The 24144-nt window shown below is 43.9% G+C and overlaps 1 protein-coding gene and 1 long non-coding RNA gene across 4 annotated transcripts in view; one reads left to right on the top strand and one right to left on the bottom strand.

The window, feature by feature from the left end:
- Positions 1-9980, bottom strand: part of fgl1b (fibrinogen like 1B) — a 59326-nt gene extending 49346 nt beyond the window's left edge. Inside the window, 4 exon segments of the mRNA XM_052528985.1 lie at positions 6432-6514; positions 7191-7327; positions 7604-7680; positions 9757-9980. Coding sequence (XP_052384945.1) covers positions 6432-6514; positions 7191-7327; positions 7604-7663 — 280 coding nt within the window. The 5' untranslated portion in view covers positions 7664-7680; positions 9757-9980.
- Positions 3096-4284, top strand: LOC127932980 (uncharacterized). Of its 3 annotated transcripts, none has more exons than XR_008146589.1 (3): positions 3096-3272; positions 3376-3453; positions 4000-4284. It is a non-coding gene; the product is annotated as an uncharacterized LOC127932980 (long non-coding RNA). The 3 variants fall into 3 exon arrangements; XR_008146591.1 differs by lacking the exon at positions 3376-3453 and adding an exon at positions 3844-3921 and having other exon boundaries at positions 4130-4204; XR_008146590.1 differs by lacking the exon at positions 3376-3453 and adding an exon at positions 3844-3921 and having other exon boundaries at positions 4000-4137.
- Positions 9981-24144: the final 14164 nt, after the last annotated feature.

The following is a 24144-nucleotide window of genomic DNA, read 5'->3' as shown; positions in this document are numbered from 1 at the left end:
TGGAAGAAGTCATTTTCTTCAACTGTTTAAAACGGTTATTTTCTGTGGTTCAGTCTAGGCTAATGTTAGCACAGTTTATTGCTAGCAGAGGCAAGTACATAGCCGAGCTAGCTAAGACAGAGAGCGTTAACATCGTCATGGACGGCAGAAAAAGACTCGAGACAAACGTCGGAGCGGGAAAATAATGTGATTGAAAAGAAACCAATAAAAACAGCGATTAACGGAAAGGACATTTATTCAACTGTGAGGACGAACTCTGGAATTAAAAACTGCTAAATGAGCGAACTTGAGGGTGAAACGTCATTGAGTGAAGTGAATGAAGATCACGTGACTGAGGAAACTATTGAAGTGAGTGAGAATCAGGAGCTGTAATTATCACGTGACTGAGGAAACTATTGAAGTGAGTGAGAATCAGGAGCTGTAATTACCACGTGACTGAGGAAACTATTGAGTGAGTGAGAATCAGGAGCTGTAATTATCACGTGACTGAGGAAACTATTGAAGTGAGTGAGAATCAGGAGCTGTAATTATCACGTGACTGAGGAAACTATTGAAGTGAGTGAGAATCAGGAGCTGTAATTATCACGTGACTGAGGAAACTATTGAAGTGAGTGAGAATCAGGAGCTGTAATTGTTGGAAACATCGGACAGATTGGTGAAACTCTTGAGCAGTGGAGCTCATATCCAGAACGGTTTAAATATTTTGTTCTTGTAAATGACATTGATGAGGACAACATTGTGCCTACATTTTTTTGTGTGTATTGGGGCCAAATAAATGTAATTTACTAGGTAGCCTGCCACAGCCAGAAAGAACAGGTGCCATCCAACCCGGAAGCCAGCCGCAGGAATGTGTCGGAGGAAACACTGTGCACCTGGCAACCTTGGTTAGCGCGCACTGCGCCCGGCCCGCCACGGGAGTCGCTGGTGCGCGATGAGACAAGGATTACCCTACCGGCCAAACCGTCCCTAACCCGGATGACGCTAGGCCAATTGTGCATCAATACGACGTACGGGGATATTGTGGAGATACTTCAAGTGTAACGGTTTTCTGTATGTGAAGGACCAAAAATGCGACGTTGCGATCATGTTTAATGAAAACAAAGTAAACACGAATCAAATACGAAAACAATAAACGTACCAGGAAAAACCGAAACAGCCTAATACTGGTGCAAAGTAACACAGAGACAGTAACAAGGACAATCACCCACAAAACCCAACACCAAACAGGCTACCTAAATATGGTTCCCAATCAGAGACAATGACGAACACCTGCCTCTGATTGAGAACCATATCAGGCCAAACATAGAACTAGACAAACTAGACATGTAACATAGAATGCCCACTCAGATCACACCCTGACCAACCAAAACATAGAAACATACAAAGCAAACTATGGTCAGGGTGTGACATAAAGGATATTTTTCACCAGAACCACTAGTTAACGCTGAAAGGTTCAGGCTCCACAGGAGACATCAGGAAGAGGGAGAATCAGGGCCAATGTTTGATGCTGCATTAAAGAAACTATCAGAACACTGTGAGTTTAATGGTGTTCTAAATGACATCATTAGAGACAGACTAGAATGTGGGCTACGGAGTGAAGCTACACAAAAGAGACTGTTAACTGAAAGTAATCTGACCATGGCGAAGGACATTGAAATCAGTGTGTCCATGGAACCAGCTGCTAAAGAGGCTCACCAGTTGAGTTCATCACAAACTTTTGTATTTATTTTTTATTTCACCTTTATTTAACCAGGTGGGCAAGTTGAGAACAAGTTCTCATTTACAATTGCGACCTGGCCAAGATAAAGCAAAGCAGTTCGACACCAACAACAACACAGAGTTACACATGGAATAAACATACATACAGTCAATAATACAATAGAAATAAGTCTATATACGATGTGAGCAAATGAGATAAGGCAAAAAAATGGAGATGGTGACGAAGTAAATACAATATAGCAAGTAAAACACTGGAATGGTAGATTTGCAGTTGAAGAATGTGCAAAGTAGAGATAAAAATAATGGGGTGCAAAAGGAGCAAAATAAATAAATAAATACAGTAGGGGAAGGGGTAGTTGTTTGGGCTAAATTATAGATGGGCTATGTACAGGTGCAGTGATCTGTGAACTGCTCTGACAGCTGGTGCTTAAAGCTAGTAAGGGAGATGTGTTTCCAGTTTCAGAGATTTTTGTAGTTCGTTCCAGTCATTGGCAGCAGAGAACTGGAAGGAGAGGCGGCCAAAGTAAGAAATGGTTTTGGGGGTGACCAGAGAGATATACCTGCTGGAGCGCGTGCTACAGTTGGGTGCTGCTATGGTGACCAGCGAGCTGAGATAAGGGGGACTTTACCTAGCAGGGTCTTGTAGATGACCTGGAGCCAGTGGGTTTGGCGATGAGTACGAAGCGAGGGCCAGCCAACGAGAGCGTACAGGCCGCAGTAGTGGGTAGTATATGGGGCTTTGGTGACAAAACGGATGGCACTGTGATAGACTGCATCCAATTTGTTGAGTAGGGTATTGGAGGCTATTTTGTAAATGTAAATGACATTGCCAAAGTCGAGGATCGGTAGGATGGTCAGTTTTACGATGGTATGTTTGGCAGCATGAGTGAAGGATGCTTTGTTGCGAAATCAGAAGCCAATTCTAGATTTAACTTTGGATTGGAGATGTTTGATGTGAATCTGGAAGGAGAGTTTACAGTCTAACCAGACACCCAGGTATTTGTAGTTGTCCACATATTCTAAGTCAGAACCGTCCAGTGTAGTGATGCTGGACGGGCGAGCAGGTGCGGCAGTGATCGGTTGAAGAGCGTGCATTTAGTTTTACTTGCAATTAAGAGCAGCTGGAGGCCATGTAAGGAGTATTGTATGGCATTGAAGCTCGTCTGGAGGTTTGTTAACACAGTGTCCAAAGAAGGGCCAGAAGTATACACAATGGTGGCGTCTGCGTAGAGGTGGATCAGAGACAAGAGCGACATCAAATGAAATATAATTTGATTTGTTTAACACTTTATTGGTTAATACATGATTCCATGTGTTATTTCATAGTTTTGATGTCTTCACTATTATTCTACAATGTAGAAGATAGTAAAAATAAAGAAAAACCCTTGAATGAGTAGGTGTTCTAAAACCCTTGAATGAGTAGGTGTTCTAAAACCCTTGAATGAGTAGGTGTTCTAAAACCCTTGAATGAGTAGGTGTTCTAAAACCCTGGAATGAGTAGGTGTTCTAAAACCCTGGAATGAGTAGGTGTTCTAAAACCCTTGAATGAGTAGGTGTTCTAAAACCCTTGACTGAGTAGATGTTCTAAAACCCTTGACTGAGTAGGTGTTCTAAAACCCCTGAATGAGTAGGTGTTCTAAACCCTTGAATGAGTAGGTGTTCTAAAACCCTTGAATGAGTAGGTGTTCTAAAACCCTTGAATGAGTAGGTGTTCTAAAACCCTTGAATGAGTAGGTGTTCTAAAACCCCTGAATGAGTAGGTGTTCTAAAACCCCTGAATGAGTAGGTGTTCTAAAACCCTTGAATGAGTAGGTGTTCTAAAACCCTTGACTGAGTAGGTGTTCTAAAACCCTTGAATGAGTAGGTGTTCTAAAACCCTTGAATGAGTAGGTGTTCTAAAACCCTTGACTGAGTAGGTGTTCTAAAACCCTTGACTGAGTAGGTGTTCTAAAACCCTTGACTGAGTAGGTGTTCTAAAACCCTTGAATGAGTAGGTGTTCTAAAACCCTTGACTGAGTAGGTGTTCTAAAACCCTTGACTGAGTAGGTGTTCTAAAACCCTTGACTGAGTAGGTGTTCTAAAACCCTTGAATGAGTAGGTGTTCTAAAACCCTTGACTGAGTAGGTGTTCTAAAACCCTTGAATGAGTAGGTGTTCTAAAACCCTTGAATGAGTAGGTGTTCTAAAACCCTTGAATGAGTAGGTGTTCTAAAACCCTTGACTGAGTAGGTGTTCTAAAACCCCTGACTGAGTAGGTGTTCTAAAACACTTGAATGAGTAGGTGTTCTAAAACCCTTGAATGAGTAGGTGTTCTAAAACCCTGGAATGAGTAGGTGTTCTAAAACCCTGGAATGAGTAGGTGTTCTAAAACCCTTGAATGAGTAGGTGTTCTAAAACCCTTGACTGAGTAGGTGTTCTAAAACCCTTGAATGAGTAGGTGTTCTAAAACCCTTGAATGAGTAGGTGTTCTAAAACCCTTGAATGAGTAGGTGTTCTAAAACCCTGGACTGAGTAGGTGTTCTAAAACGTTTGACCCGTAGCGTATTTGATTAGATATTCTTTTAGAACAAACTATGTAGAAATTTGGCAGAAATTGTAGAAATTTGGCAAGCAAAATTGACAAAAACAGGATGTGGTACTCTCAAATTCTCTTTTACCAGAAACAGAGAAGTTTCCAAGAGGAGCAGAGGAGACTGGTGGGAGGAGTTATAGGAGGACAGGCTCATTGTAATGGCTGGAATTGAATAAATAAATGATGTGTTTGATGCCGTTCCAATTATTCCATTCCAGTTTTTACAATGATCCTCCTATAGCTCCTCCACCAGCCTCCTCTGGTGTGTACATGCAAGTATGCTTGTGTCCATGTTCCTGTATTGTATCTGTACACTACCGTTCAAAAGTTTGGGGTCACTTAGAAATGTCCTTGTTTTAGAAAGAAAAGCCATTTTTTTGTCCATTAAAATCACATTGAATTGATCAGAAATACAGTGTAGACATTGTTAGTGTTGTAAATGACTATTGTAGCTGGAAACGGCAGATTTTATTTTTATGGAATATCTACATAGATGTACAGAGGCCCGTTATCACTCCTGTGTTCCAATGGCACGTTGTGTTAGCTAATCCAAGTTTATCATTAAAAGGCTCATTGATCATTAGAAAACCCTTTTGCAATTATGTTAGCACCGCTGAAATCTGTTGTCTTGATTAAAGAAGCAATAAAACAGGCCTTTTTTTAGATTAGTCGAGTATCTGGAGCATCAGCATTTGTGGGTTCGATTACAGGCTCAAAATGGCCAGAAACAAAGACCTTTCTTCTGAAACTCGTCAGTCTTTTCTTGTTCTGAGAAATGAAGGCTTTTCCATGCAAGGAAATCACAAGAAACTGAAGATCTCGTACAACGCTGTGTACTACTCCCTTCACAGAACAGCGCAAACTGGCTCTAACCAGAATAGGAAGAGGGGTGGGAGGCCCCGGTGCACAACTGAGCAAGAAGACAAGTACATTAGAGTGTCTAGTTTGAGAAACAGACGCCTCACAAGTCCTCAACTGGCAGCTTCATTAAATAGTACCCACAAAACACCAGTCTAAACATCAACAGTGAAGAGGTGTCTCCGGGATGCTGGCCTTCTGTCCTCTGTCCAGAGGACAGACTTCCTCTGTCCAGTGTCTGTGTTCTTTTATCCATCTTAATCTTTTATTTTTATTGGCCGGTCTGAGATTTGGACTGTTGGAGGTCGTGGACAGGTGTCTTTTATACTGATAACAAGTTCAAACAGGTGCCATTAATACAGGTAACGAGTGGAGGACAGAGGAGCCTCTTAAAGAAGGTCTATCAGAGCCAGAAATCTTGCTTGTTTGTAGATGACCAAATACTTATTTTCCACCATAATTTGCAAATAAATTAATTAAAAATCCTACCAATGTGATTTTCTGGATTTTTTTTCTCCTTTTGTCTGTCATAGTTGATGTGTACCTATGATGAAAATTACAGGCCTCTCTCATCTTTTAAAGTGGGAGAACATGCACAATTGGTGGCTGACTAAATACTTTTTTGCCCCACTGTATAAAGTCAACTGAAATAGTTGAAATAGAAATAGACACAAATAGCCTGAAATGTTTTGAATGAGAAACACAAGAATAGATTTGGTGATTCTACACCTCCTGTTGTCATGAGGTGTTACAGAATAGTGTGGCCTGGAACAGAACAGAGCTGATGTAGAGTTCAACTCTTTCTACACCTGGTAGCGTCTCCTTGTGTCCATATTGTGTTCTCAGAAGATACTGGTGACACAGCCACACAGTAGACAATGTTGAAAGGTTCCCGGAGGATGTAGCTAGCAGGTCCGCCTGCTTACAGCTGCACTAGGGTCAGACAGGCTTCCTGTGTAGATTAGGACACCACGGAGCCAGCACAACATACGGCTCGGGAAAACGTACCTCAATAGAGGGATGAGAAATGCGTTGTACTCCGAAGTGTCCCATTAGCCCAACTGTTACACCGAGAATATTTAATGACTGCTAGAGAATTCGGAGAACAACACATTTCTCATTGTCCGGCCCTAGCGCAGCTGTAAGCCAGTGGGTCAGATCTGTTGGCTAACGGAGGATGTAGCCTCTTAGCCTGATCCCAAATCAGTTTAAGTGTTGTCTTGGTCCTAGACAATGATGACTATACTGTAGGAGTTGGCAAAACAAGGCTATGAATCTCTCACCTTTGTCATGTACGATGAGGCTTCCTGCTGGAGGCAGAGAGGCTCCTGTCCTGTATTCCTCTGTTAGGTTGAAGGTAGAGTTACTGGTCAGGAAGAAGAAGAATTTTACTTTATTGTCCGTAAAGCAAAGCATATTAGCTTTTTTCCATATCCAATTCTCCCCGAAATATTGAAATACTGGTTAGAGTTAGGGTCAGGGTCAGAGGCAAGATTGGGGTTTGGGTCGGTGTCAGAGGCAGGGTGGGGGTCAGAGGCAGGGTTGGGGTCAGGGTTGGGGTCAGGGTCAGAGGCAGGATTGGGGTCAGGGTTGGGGTCAGGGTCAGAGGCAGGGTTGGGGTCAGGGTTGGGGTCAGAGGCAGGATTTGGGTCAGGGTTGGGGTCAGAGACAGAGGCAGGATTGGGGTTGGGGTCGGAGGCAGGGTTGGGGTCAGGGTTGGGGTCAGGGTCAGAGGCAGGGTTGGGGTCAGAGGCAGGGTTGGGGTCAGAGGCAGGGTTGGGGTCAGAGGCAGGGTTGGGGTCAGAGGCAGGGTTGGGGTCAGAGACAGGATTGAGGTCAGGGTTGGGGTCAGGGTCAGAGGCAGGGTTGGGGTCAGGGTTGGGGTCAGGGTCAGAGGCAGGGTTGGGGTCAGGGTCAGGGTAAGAGGCAGGGTTGGGGCCAGGGTTGATTAGAAGGGGCTAACATTATTAGACTCCATAATGTTATGTTCATGGAGATTCAACAGAATACAAGCTACAGAGAAGTAGTGTGTCATGCTACACCTGGGTAGTGGGGGGGTGATGATGTAGCTGTGTGTCTTGACATGGTTGAGCTGCCACACTCCGATCAACAGTTTGTTCTCCAGAATACGGACATCACGTCTCAACTCCTCTAGTTCTAGAACACAGGGGTCTGATGCCTCGTGGGAGATAGAGGACATTTAAATCACTCACTCACTCACTCACTCACTCACTCAATCAATCAATCAATAAATCAATAAATCAATCAATCAATCAATCAATCAATCAATAAATCAATAAATCAATTCATGGTGTCCCCAAAGAGAAATTGGCTTTGTATGCAGTAAACAGAAGCTCCCCAAAAGCATCTTGTTGAAAGGAAGCTGGGCCTAAGGAAGACAACAGAGTCAGCGAATGGTATGCGTAGAATGCTCCCCACAGTGACTGGTACATACCGAGAGTCGAGGTGACGCCATGGTTTGGCACACCAACACCAGCAGTAGCATCAGAGACATGATCTTCAGTTAGAAGTCTATAGCAAGATAAAATAAAAACGAATGTGAAAGGCTAAACTCACTCAATATATGCAGGCAAAGGACATTGACACGTCCAATAACTGATCCAAGTATATTTCATCTATCAACTGGGCTACGTAGCAGGTACAGGGCATTCAGGAAGTATTCAGACCCCTTCACTTTCTCCACATTATGCTACACCTTATTCTAAAATGGATTAAATAAATGTTTTTACCTCATCACACAATAGCCCATAATGAATAAGCGAAAACAGGTTTTTAGACATTTTTACAAATGTATAAAAAGTAAACAACAGAAATACCTTTCTTACATAAGTGTTCAGATCCTTTGCTATTAGACTCTACATTGAGCTCAGGTGCATCCTGTTTCCATTGATCATCATAGAGATGTTTTTGCCACCTGTGGTAAATTCAATTGATTGGACATTTTTTGGAAAGGCACCTGTCCATATAAGGTCTTACAGTTGACAGTGCATGTCAGAGCAAAAACCAAGCCATGAGGTCGAAGTAATTGTCCGTAGAGCTCCGAGACAGGATTGTGACGAGGCACAGATCTGGAGCACAAAAACACATTTCTGCAGCATTGAAGGTCCTCAAGACCACAGTGGCCTCCATCATTCTGCAGCATTGAAGGTCCTCAAGAACACAGTGGCCTCCATCATTCTGCAGTATTGAAGGTCCCATAGAACACAGTGGCCTCCATCATTCTGCAGCTTTGAAGGTCCCATAGAACACAGTGGCCTCCATCATTCTGCAGCATTGAAGGTCCCCAAGAACACAGTGGCCTCCATCATTCTGCAGCATTGAAGGTCTTCAAGAACACATTGGCCTCCATCATTCTGCAGCATTGAAGGTCCTCAAGAACACAGTGGCCTCCATCATTCTGCAGCATTGAAGGTCCTCAAGAACACAGTGGCCTCCTTCATTCTGCAGCATTGAAGGTCCTCAAGAACACATTGGCCTCCATCATTCTGAAATGGAAGAACCACCAAGACTTCCTAAAGCTGGCTGCCTGGCCAAACTGAGCAGTCAGGGAGATGACCAAGAACCCGGTGGTCACTCTAACAGAGCTCTAGCAGTTCCTCTGTGGAGATGGGAGAACCTTCCAGAAGGAAAAACACCAATCAGGCCTTTATGGTAAAGTGCCCCGAAAGCCACTCCTTAGTAAAAGGCACATGACAGCCCGCTTGGAGTTTGCCAAAAGGAACCTAAAGACTCTAATACCAAGAGATACAAGATTATCTGGTCTCGTGAAACCATGACTGAAGTCTTTGGCCTGAATTCTAAGTGTCACGTCTGGAGGAAACCTGGCACCATCCCTACGGTGAAGCATGGTGGTGGCAGCATCATGCTGTGGGGATGTTTTTCAGCGGCAGGGTCTGGGAGACTTGTCAGAATTGAGGGAAAGACGAACGGAGCAAAGTACAGAGAGATCCTTGATGAAAACCTGCTCCAGAGCGCTCAGGACCTCAGACTGGGGCGAAGGTTCACCTTCCAACAGGACAATGGCCCTAAGCACACAGCCAAGACAATACAGGACTGGCTTCGGGACAAGTCTCTGAATGTTCTTGAGTGGCCTGGCCAGCGTCTGGAATTGAAACCGATGGAACATCTCTGGGGAGACCTGAAAACAGCTGTGCAACGTCGCTCCTCTTCCAGCCTGACAGAAGAATGGGAGAAACTCCCCAAATACAGGTGTGCCAAGCTTGTAGCGTCAGACCCAAGAAGAATCCATGCTGTAATCACTGCCAAAGGTGCTTCAACAAAGTACTGAGTAAAGGGTCTGAATATTTACATAAATGGGATATTTCAGTTTTTGCTTTTTTCATTATGGGGTATTGTGTGTAGATTGGGAGAAAAAAAAACAATTTAATCAATTTTAAAATAAGTCTGTGAGGTAACAAACTGTGGACAAAGCCAAGGGGTCTGTATACTTTCCGAATGCTCTGTATCTAGGCTAAAAAGTAACACTGATATTAGGCTACATTACATAGAATGGAATATATGAAATAGTTTAATATTTCTCATTTAACATAGTTTATAAAAACAGAAACTTGGATATCTAGAGCCTACCTTAACTTCTTCAGCGTTTCTTCCGTTGGTGAGTTAAAGAAGGTCTGTCGTCTAGGTGCAGTGTGTTCAGATACTGTGCCCGTTATATCGGTGATTTATCAGCCCAGACGCGGTCTGCTTGGTTCCGCATGGTTCACGTTATGAGAAAGAGAAGAATGGAGTTACCCAAGAAATCTGATGGAAGATCAGTTTGCCTTCTCCCCCTGGTGGTCAAGGTAGGGAGTTGGTGTGGATACGCTGATCTCAGATCAGTGACCCCACCGACACCTGTGTCGAGGCTGGCTGCTCCTCTGTGGGGAAGATATGAGGATTGTCCCAATTTTCTATGTGGTGTAGTACGTTTAACCAGGGCCCATAGCGCTTTGATCAAACTGAGTGCACTAAGTAGGGAATAGAGTTCCATTTTGGACACTCCAGTGCATTAAACAACATTTTTCACATACCACTCAGTCTGGTCCTGGAAACAACATGATACATCATCCTACCACTCTGTCTGGTCCTGGAAACAACATGATGCATCATCCTACCACTCTGTCTGGTCCTGGAAACAACATGATGCATCATCCTACCACTCTGTCTGGTCCTGGAAACAACATGATGCATCATCCTACCACTCTGTCTGGTCCTGGAAACACATGATGCATCATCCTACCACTCTCCTCAGTCTGGTCCTGGAAACAACATGATGCATCATCCTACCACTCTCCTCAGTCTGGTCCTGGAAACAACATGATGCATCATCCTACCACTCTCCTCTGTCTGGTCCTGGAAACAACATGATGCATCATCCTACCACTCTCCTCAGTCTGGTCCTGGAAACAACATGATGCATCATCCTACCACTCTCCTCAGTCTGGTCCTGGAAACAACATGATGCATCATCCTACCACTCTCCTCAGTCTGGTCCTGGAAACAACATGATGCATCATCCTACCACTCTCCTCAGTCTGGTCCTGGAAACAACATGATGCATCATCCTACCACTCTCCTCTGTCTGGTCCTGGAAACAACATGATGCATCATCCTACCACTCTCCTCAGTCTGGTCCTGGAAACAACATGATGCATCATCCTACCACTCTCCTCAGTCTGGTCCTGGAAACAACATGATGCATCATCCTACCACTCTCCTCAGTCTGGTCCTGGAAACAACATGATGCATCATCCTACCACTCTCCTCTGTCTGGTCCTGGAAACAACATGATGCATCATCCTACCACTCTCCTCAGTCTGGTCCTGGAAACAACATGATGCATCATCCTACCACTCTCCTCAGTCTGGTCCTGGAAACAACATGATGCATCATCCTACCACTCTCCTCAGTCTGGTCCTGGAAACAACATGATGCATCATCCTACCACTCTCCTCAGTCTGGTCCTGGAAACAACATGATGCATCATCCTACCACTCTCCTCAGTCTGGTCCTGGAAACAACATGATGCATCATCCTACCACTCTCCTCAGTCTGGTCCTGGAAACAACATGATGCATCATCCTACCACTCTCCTCAGTCTGGTCCTGGAAACAACATGATGCATCATCCTACCACTCTCCTCTGTCTGGTCCTGGAAACAACATGATGCATCATCCTACCACTCTCCTCAGTCTGGTCCTGGAAACAACATGATGCATCATCCTACCACTCTGTCTGGTCCTGGAAACAACATGATGCATCATCCTACCACTCTGTCTGGTCCTGGAAACAACATGATGCATCATCCTACCACTCTCTCCTCAGTCTGGTCCTGGAAACAACATGATGCATCATCCTACCACTCTCCTCTGTCTGGTCCTGGAAACAACATGATGCATCATCCTACCACTCAGTCTGGTCCTGGAAACAACATGATGCATCATCCTACCACTCAGTCTGGTCCTGGAAACAACATGATGCATCATCCTACCACTCTGTCTGGTCCTGGAAACAACATGATGCATCATCCTACCACTCTGTCTGGTCCTGGAAACAACATGATGCATCATCCTACCACTCTGTCTGGTCCTGGAAACAACATGATGCATCATCCTACCACTCTGTCTGGTCCTGGAAACAACATGATGCATCATCCTACCACTCTCCTCTGTCTGGTCCTGGAAACAACATGATGCATCATCCTACCACTCTGTCTGGTCCTGGAAACACATGATGTATCATCCTACCACTCTCCTCTGTCTGGTCCTGGAAACATCATGATGCATCATCCTACCACTCTGTCTGGTCCTGGAAACAACATAATGCATCATCCTACCACTCTGTCTGGTCCTGGAAACAACATGATGCATCATCCTACCACTCTCCTCAGTCTGGTCCTGGAAACAACATGATGCATCATCCTACCACTCTCCTCTGTCTGCTCCTGGAAACAACATGATGCATCATCCTACCACTCTCCTCTGTCTGCTCCTGGAAACAACATGATGCATCATCCTACCACTCTGTCTGGTCCTGGAAACAACATGATGCATCATCCTACCACTCTCCTCAGTCTGGTCCTGGAAACATGATGCATCATCCTACCACTCTGTCTGGTCCTGGAAACAACATGATGCATCATCCTACCACTCAGCCTGGTCCTGGAAACAACATGATGCATCATCCTACCACTCTCCTCTGTCTGGTCCTGGAAACAACATGATGCATCATCCTACCACTCTCCTCAGTCTGGTCCTGGAAACAACATGATGCATCATCCTACCACTCTCCTCAGTCTGGTCCTGGAAACAACATGATGCATCATCCTACCACTCTCCTCAGTCTGGTCCTGGAAACAACATGATGCATCATCCTACCACTCTCCTCAGTCTGGTCCTGGAAACAACATGATGCATCATCCTACCACTCTCCTCAGTCTGGTCCTGGAAACAACATGATGCATCATCCTACCACTCTCCTCAGTCTGGTCCTGGAAACAACATGATGCATCATCCTACCACTCTCCTCTGTCTGGTCCTGGAAACAACATGATGCATCATCCTACCACTCTCCTCAGTCTGGTCCTGGAAACAACATGATGCATCATCCTACCACTCTCCTCAGTCTGGTCCTGGAAACAACATGATGCATCATCCTACCACTCTCCTCAGTCTGGTCCTGGAAACAACATGATGCATCATCCTACCACTCTCCTCAGTCTGGTCCTGGAAACAACATGATGCATCATCCTACCACTCTCCTCAGTCTGGTCCTGGAAACAACATGATGCATCATCCTACCACTCTCCTCAGTCTGGTCCTGGAAACAACATGATGCATCATCCTACCACTCTCCTCAGTCTGGTCCTGGAAACAACATGATGCATCATCCTACCACTCTCCTCAGTCTGGTCCTGGAAACAACATGATGCATCATCCTACCACTCTCCTCAGTCTGGTCCTGGAAACAACATGATGCATCATCCTACCACTCTCCTCAGTCTGGTCCTGGAAACAACATGATGCATCATCCTACCACTCTCCTCAGTCTGGTCCTGGAAACAACATGATGCATCATCCTACCACTCTCCTCAGTCTGGTCCTGGAAACAACATGATGCATCATCCTACCACTCTCCTCAGTCTGGTCCTGGAAACAACATGATGCATCATCCTACCACTCTCCTCTGTCTGGTCCTGGAAACAACATGATGCATCATCCTACCACTCTCCTCAGTCTGGTCCTGGAAACAACATGATGCATCATCCTACCACTCTCCTCTGTCTGGTCCTGGAAACAACATGATGCATCATCCTACCACTCAGTCTGGTCCTGGAAACAACATGATGCTTCATCCTACCACTCAGTCTGGTCCTGGAAACAACATGATGCATCATCCTACCACTCTGTCTGGTCCTGGAAACACATGATGCATCATCCTACCACTCTGTCTGGTCCTGGAAACAACATGATGCATCATCCTACCACTCTGTCTGGTCCTGGAAACAACATGATGCATCATCCTACCACTCTGTCTGGTCCTGGAAACAACATGATGCATCATCCTACCACTCTGTCTGGTCCTGGAAACAACATGATGCATCATCCTACCACTCTCCTCAGTCTGGTCCTGGAAACAACATGATGCATCATCCTACCACTCTGTCTGGTCCTGGAAACAACATGATGCATCATCCTACCACTCAGTCTGGTCCTGGAAACAACATGATGCATCATCCTACCACTCTGTCTGGTCCTGGAAACAACATGATGCATCATCCTACCACTCTGTCTGGTCCTGGAAACACATGATGCATCATCCTACCACTCTCCTCTGTCTGGTCCTGGAAACAACATGATGCATCATCCTACCACTCAGTCTGGTCCTGGAAACAACATGATGCATCATCCTACCACTCTGTCTGGTCCTGGAAACACATGATGCATCATCCTACCACTCTCCTCTGTCTGGTCCTGGAAACAACATGATGCATCATCCTACCACTCTCCTCTGTCTGGTCCTGGAAACAACATGATGCATCATCCTACCACTCTGTCTGGTCCTGGAAACAACATGATGCATCATCCTACCACTCTCCTCAGTCTGGTCCTGGAAACAACATGATGCATCATCCTACCACTCTGTCTGGTCCTGGAAACAACATGATGCATCATCCTACCACTCAGCCTGGTCCTGGAAACAACATGATGCATCATCCTACCACTCTCCTCTGTCTGGTCCTGGAAACAACATGATGCATCATCCTACCACTCTCCTCAGTCTGGTCCTGGAAACAACATGATGCATCATCCTACCACTCTCCTCTGTCTGGTCCTGGAAACAACATGATGCATCATCCTACCACTCTCCTCAGTCTGGTCCTGGAAACAACATGATGCTTCATCCTACCACTCTCCTCAGTCTGGTCCTGGAAACAATATTATGTATCATCCTACCACCCTCCTCAGTCTGGTCCTGGAAACAACATTATGTATCATCCTACCACTCTCCTCTGTCTGGTCCTGGAAACAACATGATGCATCATCCTACCACCCTCAGTCTGGTCCTGGAAACAACATGATGCATCATCCTACCACTCTCCTCAGTCTGGTCCTGGAAACAACATGATGCTTCATCCTACCACTCTCCTCAGTCTGGTCCTGGAAACAACATGATGCTTCATCCTACCACTCTGTCTGGTCCTGGAAACAACATGATGCATCATCCTACCACTCTCCTCAGTCTGGTCCTGGAAACAACATGATGCATCATCCTACCACTCTCCTCAGTCTGGTCCTGGAAACAACATGATGCATCATCCTACCACTCTGTCTGGTCCTGGAAACAACATGATGCATCATCCTACCACTCTCCTCAGTCTGGTCCTGGAAACAACATGATGCATCATCCTACCACTCTCCTCAGTCTGGTCCTGTAAACAACATGATGCATCATCCTACCACTCTCCTCAGTCTGGTCCTGGAAACAACATGATGCTTCATCCTACCACTCTGTCTGGTCCTGGAAACAACATGATGCATCATCCTACCACTCTCCTCAGTCTGGTCCTGGAAACAACATGATGCTTCATCCTACCACTCTCCTCAGTCTGGTCCTGGAAACAACATGATGCATCATCCTACCACTCTGTCTGGTCCTGGAAACAACATGATGCATCATCCTACCACTCAGTCTGGTCCTGGAAACAACATGATGCATCATCCTACCACTCTCCTCAGTCTGGTCCTGGAAACAACATGATGCATCATCCTACCACTCTCCTCAGTCTGGTCCTGGAAACAACATGATGCATCATCCTACCACTCTCCTCTGTCTGGTCCTGGAAACAACATGATGCATCATCCTACCACTCTCCTCAGTCTGGTCCTGGAAACAACATGATGCATCATCCTACCACTCTGTCTGGTCCTGGAAACAACATGATGCATCATCCTACCACTCAGTCTGGTCCTGGAAACAACATGATGCATCATCCTACCACTCTGTCTGGTCCTGGAAACAACATGATGCATCATCCTACCACTCTGTCTGGTCCTGGAAACAACATGATGCATCATCCTACCACTCTCCTCAGTCTGGTCCTGGAAACAACATGATGCATCATCCTACCACTCTGTCTGGTCCTGGAAACAACATGATGCATCATCCTACCACTCTCCTCAGTCTGGTCCTGGAAACAACATGAGGCTTCATCCTACCACTCTGTCTGGTCCTGGAAACAACATGATGCATCATCCTACCACTCTGTCTGGTCCTGGAAACAACATGATGCATCATCCTACCACTCTCCTCAGTCTGGTCCTGGAAACAACATGATGCATCATCCTACCACTCTGTCTGGTCCTGGAAACAACATGATGCATCATCCTACCACTCAGTCTGGTCCTGGAAACAACATGATGCATCATCCTACCACTCAGTCTGGTCCTGGAAACAACATGATGCATCATCCTACCACTCTCCTCAGTCTGGTCCTGGAAACAACATGATGCATCATCCTACCACTCTCCTCAGTCTGGTCCTGGAAACAACATGAGGCTTCATCCTACCACTCTGTCTGGTCCTGGAAACAACATGATGCATCATCCTACCACTCTGTCTGGTCCTAGAAACAACATGATGCATCATCCTACCACTCTGTCTGGTCCTGGAAACAACATGATGCATCATCCTACCACTCTCCTCAGTCTGGTCCTGGAAACAACATGATGCATCATCCTACCACTCTGTCTGGTCCTGGAAACAACATGATGCATCATCCTACCACTCTGTCTGGTCCTGGAAACAACATGATGCATCATCCTACCACTCTCATCAGTCTGGTCCTGGAAACAACATGATGCATCATCCTACCACTCTGTCTGGTCCTGGAAACAACATGATGCTTCATCCTACCACTCTCCTCTGTCTGGTCCTGAAACAACATGATGCATCATCCTACCACTCTCCTCAGTCTGGTCCAGGAAACCACATGAAGCACCAACCTTCCTCTCCGACTGGTCCTGGAAACAACATGATGCATCATCCTACCACTCTGTCTGGTCCTGGAAACAACATGATGCATCATCCTACCACTCTCCTCAGTCTGGTCCTGGAAACAACATGATGCATCATCCTACCACTCTCCTCAGTCTGGTCCTGGAAACAACATGATGCATCATCCTACCACTCTCCTCAGTCTGGTCCTGGAAACAACATGCATCATCCTACCACTCTGTCTGGTCCTGGAAACAACATGATGCATCATCCTACCACTCTGTCTGGTCCTGGAAACACATGATGCATCATCCTACCACTCTCCTCAGTCTGGTCCTGGAAACAACATGATGCATCATCCTACCACTCTGTCTGGTCCTGGAAACAACATGATGCATCATCCTACCACTCTCCTCTGTCTGGTCCTGGAAACAACATGATGCATCATCCTACCACTCTCCTCAGTCTGGTCCTGGAAACAACATGATGCATCATCCTACCACTCTGTCTGGTCCTGGAAACAACATGATGCATCATCCTACCACTCTGTCTGGTCCTGGAAACAACATGATGCATCATCCTACCACTCAGTCTGGTCCTGGAAACAACACGAGGCATCATCCTACCACTCAGTCTGGTCCTGGAAACAACATGATGCATCATCCTACCACTCTGTCTGGTCCTGGAAACACATGATGCATCATCCTACCACTCTCCTCTGTCTGGTCCTGGAAACAACATGATGCATCATCCTACCACTCAGTCTGGTCCTGGAAACACATGATGCATCATCCTACCACTCTCCTCAGTCTGGTCCTGGAAACAACATGATGCATCATCCTACATTTGAAATGGAAGTGTTCTTTTAGTTTCCGTATCAGGTAGTGTTCTGTGTTTTTTTTCCATCAACAGAACCAGTCATTCCAGTTATTGATTCCAGATGTTTTCTCAGAATCCTTACCAGCTGCAACTGAGGGGAAAAAAAGACTGTTTTTGTTACGTGAAAAGATGCATCACATTTTTATTGGCATATTCACTGTTTTAAAGGGAGTCTACGTTTCTTCCATGTGAAATGGAGCCCATTTGAAGTGCAGGGGGACTACTAGGTGAGACCTACAAGAGGAACAGGGCGGAGAGGAGCAGACTGAAAACCAATAACTTCTCGAACAGTCCCTAGACTGACCAACTGGGCACAGATCAACGTCTAGTTTTGATTTACACTTGGTTGAGTTGTCAAATTTGAGTGAAAAAAAAGACTAAATGCCTTTACATTGATTACTTTTTTGAAAATCCAATTACATTTCCACTTTGATTCAACGTCATCCCATAGATTATTTTTGTTTAAATTGACATGGAAACAATGTTGATTTAACGAGTTTTTGCCCAGTGGGTAAGCTCCTTCGAACTGTCTTTAACAGTCACAAGGCTGATCGGAGCAATGACGAAAAATAAGTTCTGTGGTAAACACAGGCTTAAGGAGATCTGATACGTTTTGTTCTATGAGATAATCTTCATCGACTAACATCTTTTAACATTTTGGAAGCATTTATGTATAAGTTAAAAGCTAAGGATATGCTAACGGATAAAAGCTAAGGATGTGCTAACGGATAAAAGCTAAGGATGTGCTAACGGATAAAAGCTAAGGATGTACTAACGGATAAAAGCTAAGGATGTGCTAACGGATAAAAGCTAAGGATGTGCTAACGGATAAAAGCTAAGGATGTGCTAACGGATAAAAGCTAAGGATGTGCTAACGGATAAAAGCTAAGGATGTGCTAACGGATAAAAGCTAAGGATGTGCTAACGGATAAAAGCTAAGGATGTGCTAACGGATAAAAGCTAAGGATGTGCTAACGGATAAAAGCTAAGGATGTGCTAACGGATAAAAGCTAAGGATGTGCTAACGGATAAAAGCTAAGGATGTGCTAACGGATAAAAGCTAAGGATGTGCTAACGGATAAAAGCTAAGGATGTGCTAACGGATAAAAGCTAAGGGCGTGCTAACGGATAAAAGCTAAGGGCGTGCTAACGGATAAAAGCTAAGGGCGTGCTAACGGATAAAAAGGGCGTGCTAACGGATAAAAGCTAAGGGCGTGCTAACGGATAAAAGCTAAGGGCGTGCTAACGGATAAAAGCTAAGGACGTGCTAACGGATAAAAGCTAAGGGCGTGCTAACGGATAAAAGCTAAGGATGTGCTAACGGATAAAAGCTAAGGATGTGCTAACGGATAAAAGCTAAGGATGTGCTAACGGATAAAAGCTAAGGATGTGCTAACGGATAAAAGCTAAGGATGTGCTAACGGATAAAAGCTAAGGGCGTGCTAACGGATAAAAGCTAAGGGCGTGCTAATGGATAAAAGCTAAGGGCGTGCTAACGGATAAAAGCTAAGGGCGTGCTAACGGATAAAAGCTAAGGATGTGCTAACGGATAAAAGCTAAGGATGTGCTAACGGATAAAAGCTAAGGATGTGCTAACGGATAAAAGCTAAGGATGTGCTAACGGATAAAAGCTAAGGATGTGCTAACGGATAAAAGCTAAGGATGTGCTAACGGATAAAAGCTAAGGATGTACTAACGGATAAAAGCTAAGGATGTGCTAACGGATAAAAGCTAAGGATGTGCTAACGGATAAAAGCTAAGGATGTGCTAACGGATAAAAGCTAAGGATGTGCTAACGGATAAAAGCTAAGGATGTGCTAACGGATAAAAGCTAAGGATGTGCTAACGGATAAAAGTACACCGTGTGATGTCACCAACACCTTTGGCAGCGATTACAGCTGTGAGTCTTTCAGGGTAATTCTCTAAAAGCTTTGCACACCAGTATTGTACAATATTTGCACAGTATTTGTTTTGAAAATTCTTCAAGCTCTGTCAAATTGGTTGTTGATCATTGTTAGACAGCCATTTTAAAGTCTTGCCATAGTTTTCCAAGCCAATTTCAGTCAAAACTGGGTCACTGTGGAACATTCAATGTCATCTTGGTAAGCGACATCAGTGTAGATTTGGCCTTGTGTTTTAGGTTATTTTCCTGCTGAAAGGTGAATTTGTCTCTCACAGTTTCTGTTGGACAGCAGATTGAAGCAGGTTTTCCTCTTAAAATTTTGCCCTGAGCTTAACTCTATTCCATTTCTTTGTATACAAAAAAACCCTCCTTTGCCGATGACAAGCATACCCATAACATGATACAGCCACCGCCATGCTTGAAAATATTAAGTGCTGGATTTACCCCAAACATAACACTTTGTATTCAGCACTTAAAGTTAATTTCTTTGCCATATTTATATTTATAGTTTTACATTAGTGCCTTATTGTAAACAGGATGCATTTTTGGAATATTTTTATTCTGTACAGGCTTCCTTCTTTTCCCTCTTGTCATTTAGGTTGGTATTGTGGAGTAACTACAGTGGTGTTGATCCATCCTCAGTGTTCTCCTATCACATCCATTAAACTCTGTCATTTAGGTTAGTATTGTGGAGTAACTACAATGTTGTTGATCCATCCTCCGTTGTCTCCTATCACAGCCATTCAACTCTGTTACTGTTTTAAAGTCACCATTGTCCTCATGGTGAAATCCCTGAGCGGCTTCTTTCCTCTCCGGCAACTGAGTTAGGAATCTTTGTATCTTTGTAGTGACTGGGTGTATTGATACACCATCCAAAGTCTAATTAATGCTCAAACGGATATTCAATGTCTGCTTTTTTTCATATTTACTCACCTACCAATAGGTGCCCTTCTTTGTGAGGCATTAGGAAAAAAAATGGTCTTTGTGGTTCAATCAGTTTGAAATTCACTGCTAGACTGAAGAACCTTACAGACAATTGTATTTGTGGGGTACATAGATGAGTTAGTTATTTAAAAATCATATTAAACGCTATTATTGCACACAGAGTGAGTCCATGCAGTTTATGTGACTTGTAAAGAAAATGTTGTCTCCTGAATGTATTTAGGCCAAAACAAAGGGGGTTAAATACTTGACTCAAGACATTATCATTTTAAATTAATTTGACGAACACATCTAAATGTCATCCACTTTGGCAGATACAGTGCAAATACAGTGCAGAGCAGATACAGTACAGATACAGTGCAGATAAAGTACAGATACAGTACAGATACAGTGCAGATACAGTACAGATACAGTACAGATACAGTACAGATACAGTGCAGAGACAGAGCAGATACAGTGCAGATACAGTGCAGATACAGAGCAGATACAGTACAGAGCAGATACAGTACAGATACAGTGCAGATACAACATATACAGTACAGATACAGTACAGAGCAGATACAGTACAGATACAGTACGGATACAGTGCAGATACAGTGCAGATACAGCGCAGATACAACATAGATACAGAGCAGATACAGTACAGATACAGATACAGTACAGAGCAGATACAGTGCAGATACAGTACAGATACAGTGCAGATAAAGTACAGATACAGTACAGAGCAGATACAGTGCAGATACAGTACAGATACAGTACAGATACAGTACAGAGCAGATACAACACAGATACAGTGCAGATAAAGTACAGATACAGTACAGAGCAGATACAGTACAGATACAGTACAGATACAGTGCAGATACAGTGCAGATACAGTACAGATACAGTACAGATACAGTGCAGATACAGTACAGATACAGTACAGATACAGTGCAGATACAGTACAGATACAGTACAGATACAGTGCAGATACAGTACAGATACAGTACAGATACAGTACAGATACAGAGCAGATACAGTACAGATACAACACAGATACAGTACAGATACAGTACAGAGCAGATACAGTACAGATACAGTACAGATACAGTGCAGATACAGTACAGATACAGTGCAGATACAACACAGATACAGTACAGATACAGATACAGTACAGAGCAGATACAGTACAGATACAGTACAGATACAGTACAGATACAGAGCAGATACAGATCAGATACAGAGCAGATACAGTACATATACAGAGCAGATACAGTACAGATACAGAGCAGATACAGTACAGATACAGATACAGTACAGATACAGAGCAGATACAGTACAGATACAGAGCAGATACAGTACAGATAGACTGCAGATACAGTACAGATACAGTACAGATACAACATAGATACAGTACAGATACAGTACAGAGCAGATACAGTACGGATACAGTACATATACAGAGCAGATACAGTACAGATACAGAGCAGATACAGTACAGATACAGATACAGTACAGATACAGAGCAGATACAGTACAGATACAGATACAGTACAGATACAGAGCAGATACAGTACAGATAGACTGCAGATACAGTACAGATACAGTACAGATACAACATAGATACAGTACAGATACAGTACAGAGCAGATACAGTACAGATACAGTGCAGATAAAGAGCAGATACAGATACAACACGGATACAGTGCAGATACAGTACAGATACAGTGCAGATACAACATAGATACAGAGCAGATACAGTACAGATACAGATACAGAGCAGATACAGTACAGATACAGTGCAGATAAAGAGCAGATACAGATACAGTACAGATACAGTGCAGATACAGTACATATACAGTGCAGATACAGAGCAGATACAGATACAGTGCAGATACAGTGCAGATACAACATAGATACAGTGCAGATACAGTACAGACACAGAGCAGATACAGTACAGATACAGAGCAGATACAGTACATATACAGAGCAGATACAGTACAGATACAGTACAGATACAGAGCAGATACAGTACAGATACAGTACAGATACAGTGCAGATACAGTACAGATACAGTACAGATACAGTACAGAGCAGATACAGTACAGATACAGTACAGATACAGATACAGTACAGATACAGTACAGAGCAGATACAGTGCAGATACAGTACAGATACAGTACAGAGCAGATACAGTGCAGATACAGTGCAGATACAGTACAGATACAACACAGATACAGCACAGATACAGTACAGAGCAGATACAGTGCAGATACAGTACAGATACAGTACAGATACAACACAGATACAGTACAGATACAGTACAGATACAGTACAGATACAGTACAGAGCAGATACAGTACAGATACACTGCAGATAGTGCAGATACAGTACAGAGCAGATACAGTACAGATACACTGCAGATACAGATACAGTACAGTGCAGATACAGTACAGATACAGTACAGAGCAGATACTGGTGCAGATACAGAACAGATCCTTGTACAGATATTGTTTGCAGATAGCCTGCTTTTTTACAGATAGCACTGTGCAGTGAGACAACTTTACCAGCATCATAGCATACATCACAGATACAGATACAGAGTGATAGTCTAATCAAGTGCAATAACTATTTTTAACAGATGAATGCAGATAAATTATTATGATACAGATACAGTCGGATACAGTGCAGATTGGTACAGAGCAGATACAGATACAAATAGTGTTATTTTGCAGATCTTTTTTTTACAGATAAAGTGCAGATACAGATTCAGAGCAGATACAGAGGGCAACACAGATACAGATACAGAGCAGATATGAGCTTATTTCTACAGTCAGTACAGTTAGATATAGAGCAGATACAGTACAGAGCAGATACAGTTTCAAACATGTTCTCAAATTGGAGACCCTCCAATTTGCATACCACCCCAACAGATCCAGATACAGCTAATCACAGAGCAGATACAGTATAGATGCAGATACTCTCAGATACATTATAGATAACTCTACCAGACAGTACATACAGAGCAGATACAGTACAGATCAGAGCAGATACAGTATATAGCCTCCAGATGACTCTGTACAGATACAGTATATAGATCCACAGACTACTGTACCATCATACCCAGTATATAGCCTCCACATTGACTCTATACAGATAAGAGCAGATATAGTCCACATTGACTCTGTACCAGATACAGAGCAGATTGACTCAGTATAGAAACCAGATATATAGCAGATCCACAGACTCTGATACAGTACAGAGCAGATATAGTCTCCACAGATACAGTACAGATACAGAGCAGATACAGTACAGACAGATCAGAGCAGATACAGAGCAGATACATTGAGAGTACAGATACAGTACAGAGCAGATACAGAGCAGATACAGAGCAGATACAGTCCACATTGACTCAGATACAGAGCAGATGTGTTTAGCAGATACAGTACAGATACATACAGAGCAGATAGCCTCCCCAGATACTCTGTACAGATAACAGTATACAGTGCAGATACACACAGATACTGAGCAGATACACCCAGTTTACAGTACAGAGCAGATACAGAGCAGATATAGCCTCCACAGATACTGTACAGATACAGAGCAGATACAGAGCAGATACTCTGTACAGATACAGTACAGAGCCTGCAGATACTCAGATACAGAACACCCTGTATACAGCCTCCCCAGATACAGTACAGAACAGATACAGCCTCCACAGATACAGTACAGATATAGAGCAGATACTCAGAGCAGATACCCTGATACAGTGCAGA

Source organism: Oncorhynchus keta, chromosome 11 (genome assembly GCF_023373465.1).
Source record: "Oncorhynchus keta strain PuntledgeMale-10-30-2019 chromosome 11, Oket_V2, whole genome shotgun sequence".
Taxonomy (NCBI): domain Eukaryota; kingdom Metazoa; phylum Chordata; class Actinopteri; order Salmoniformes; family Salmonidae; genus Oncorhynchus; species Oncorhynchus keta.
The sequence above is the reverse complement of the archived record's forward strand: the minus strand, read 5'-3'. Positions and strand labels throughout refer to the sequence as shown.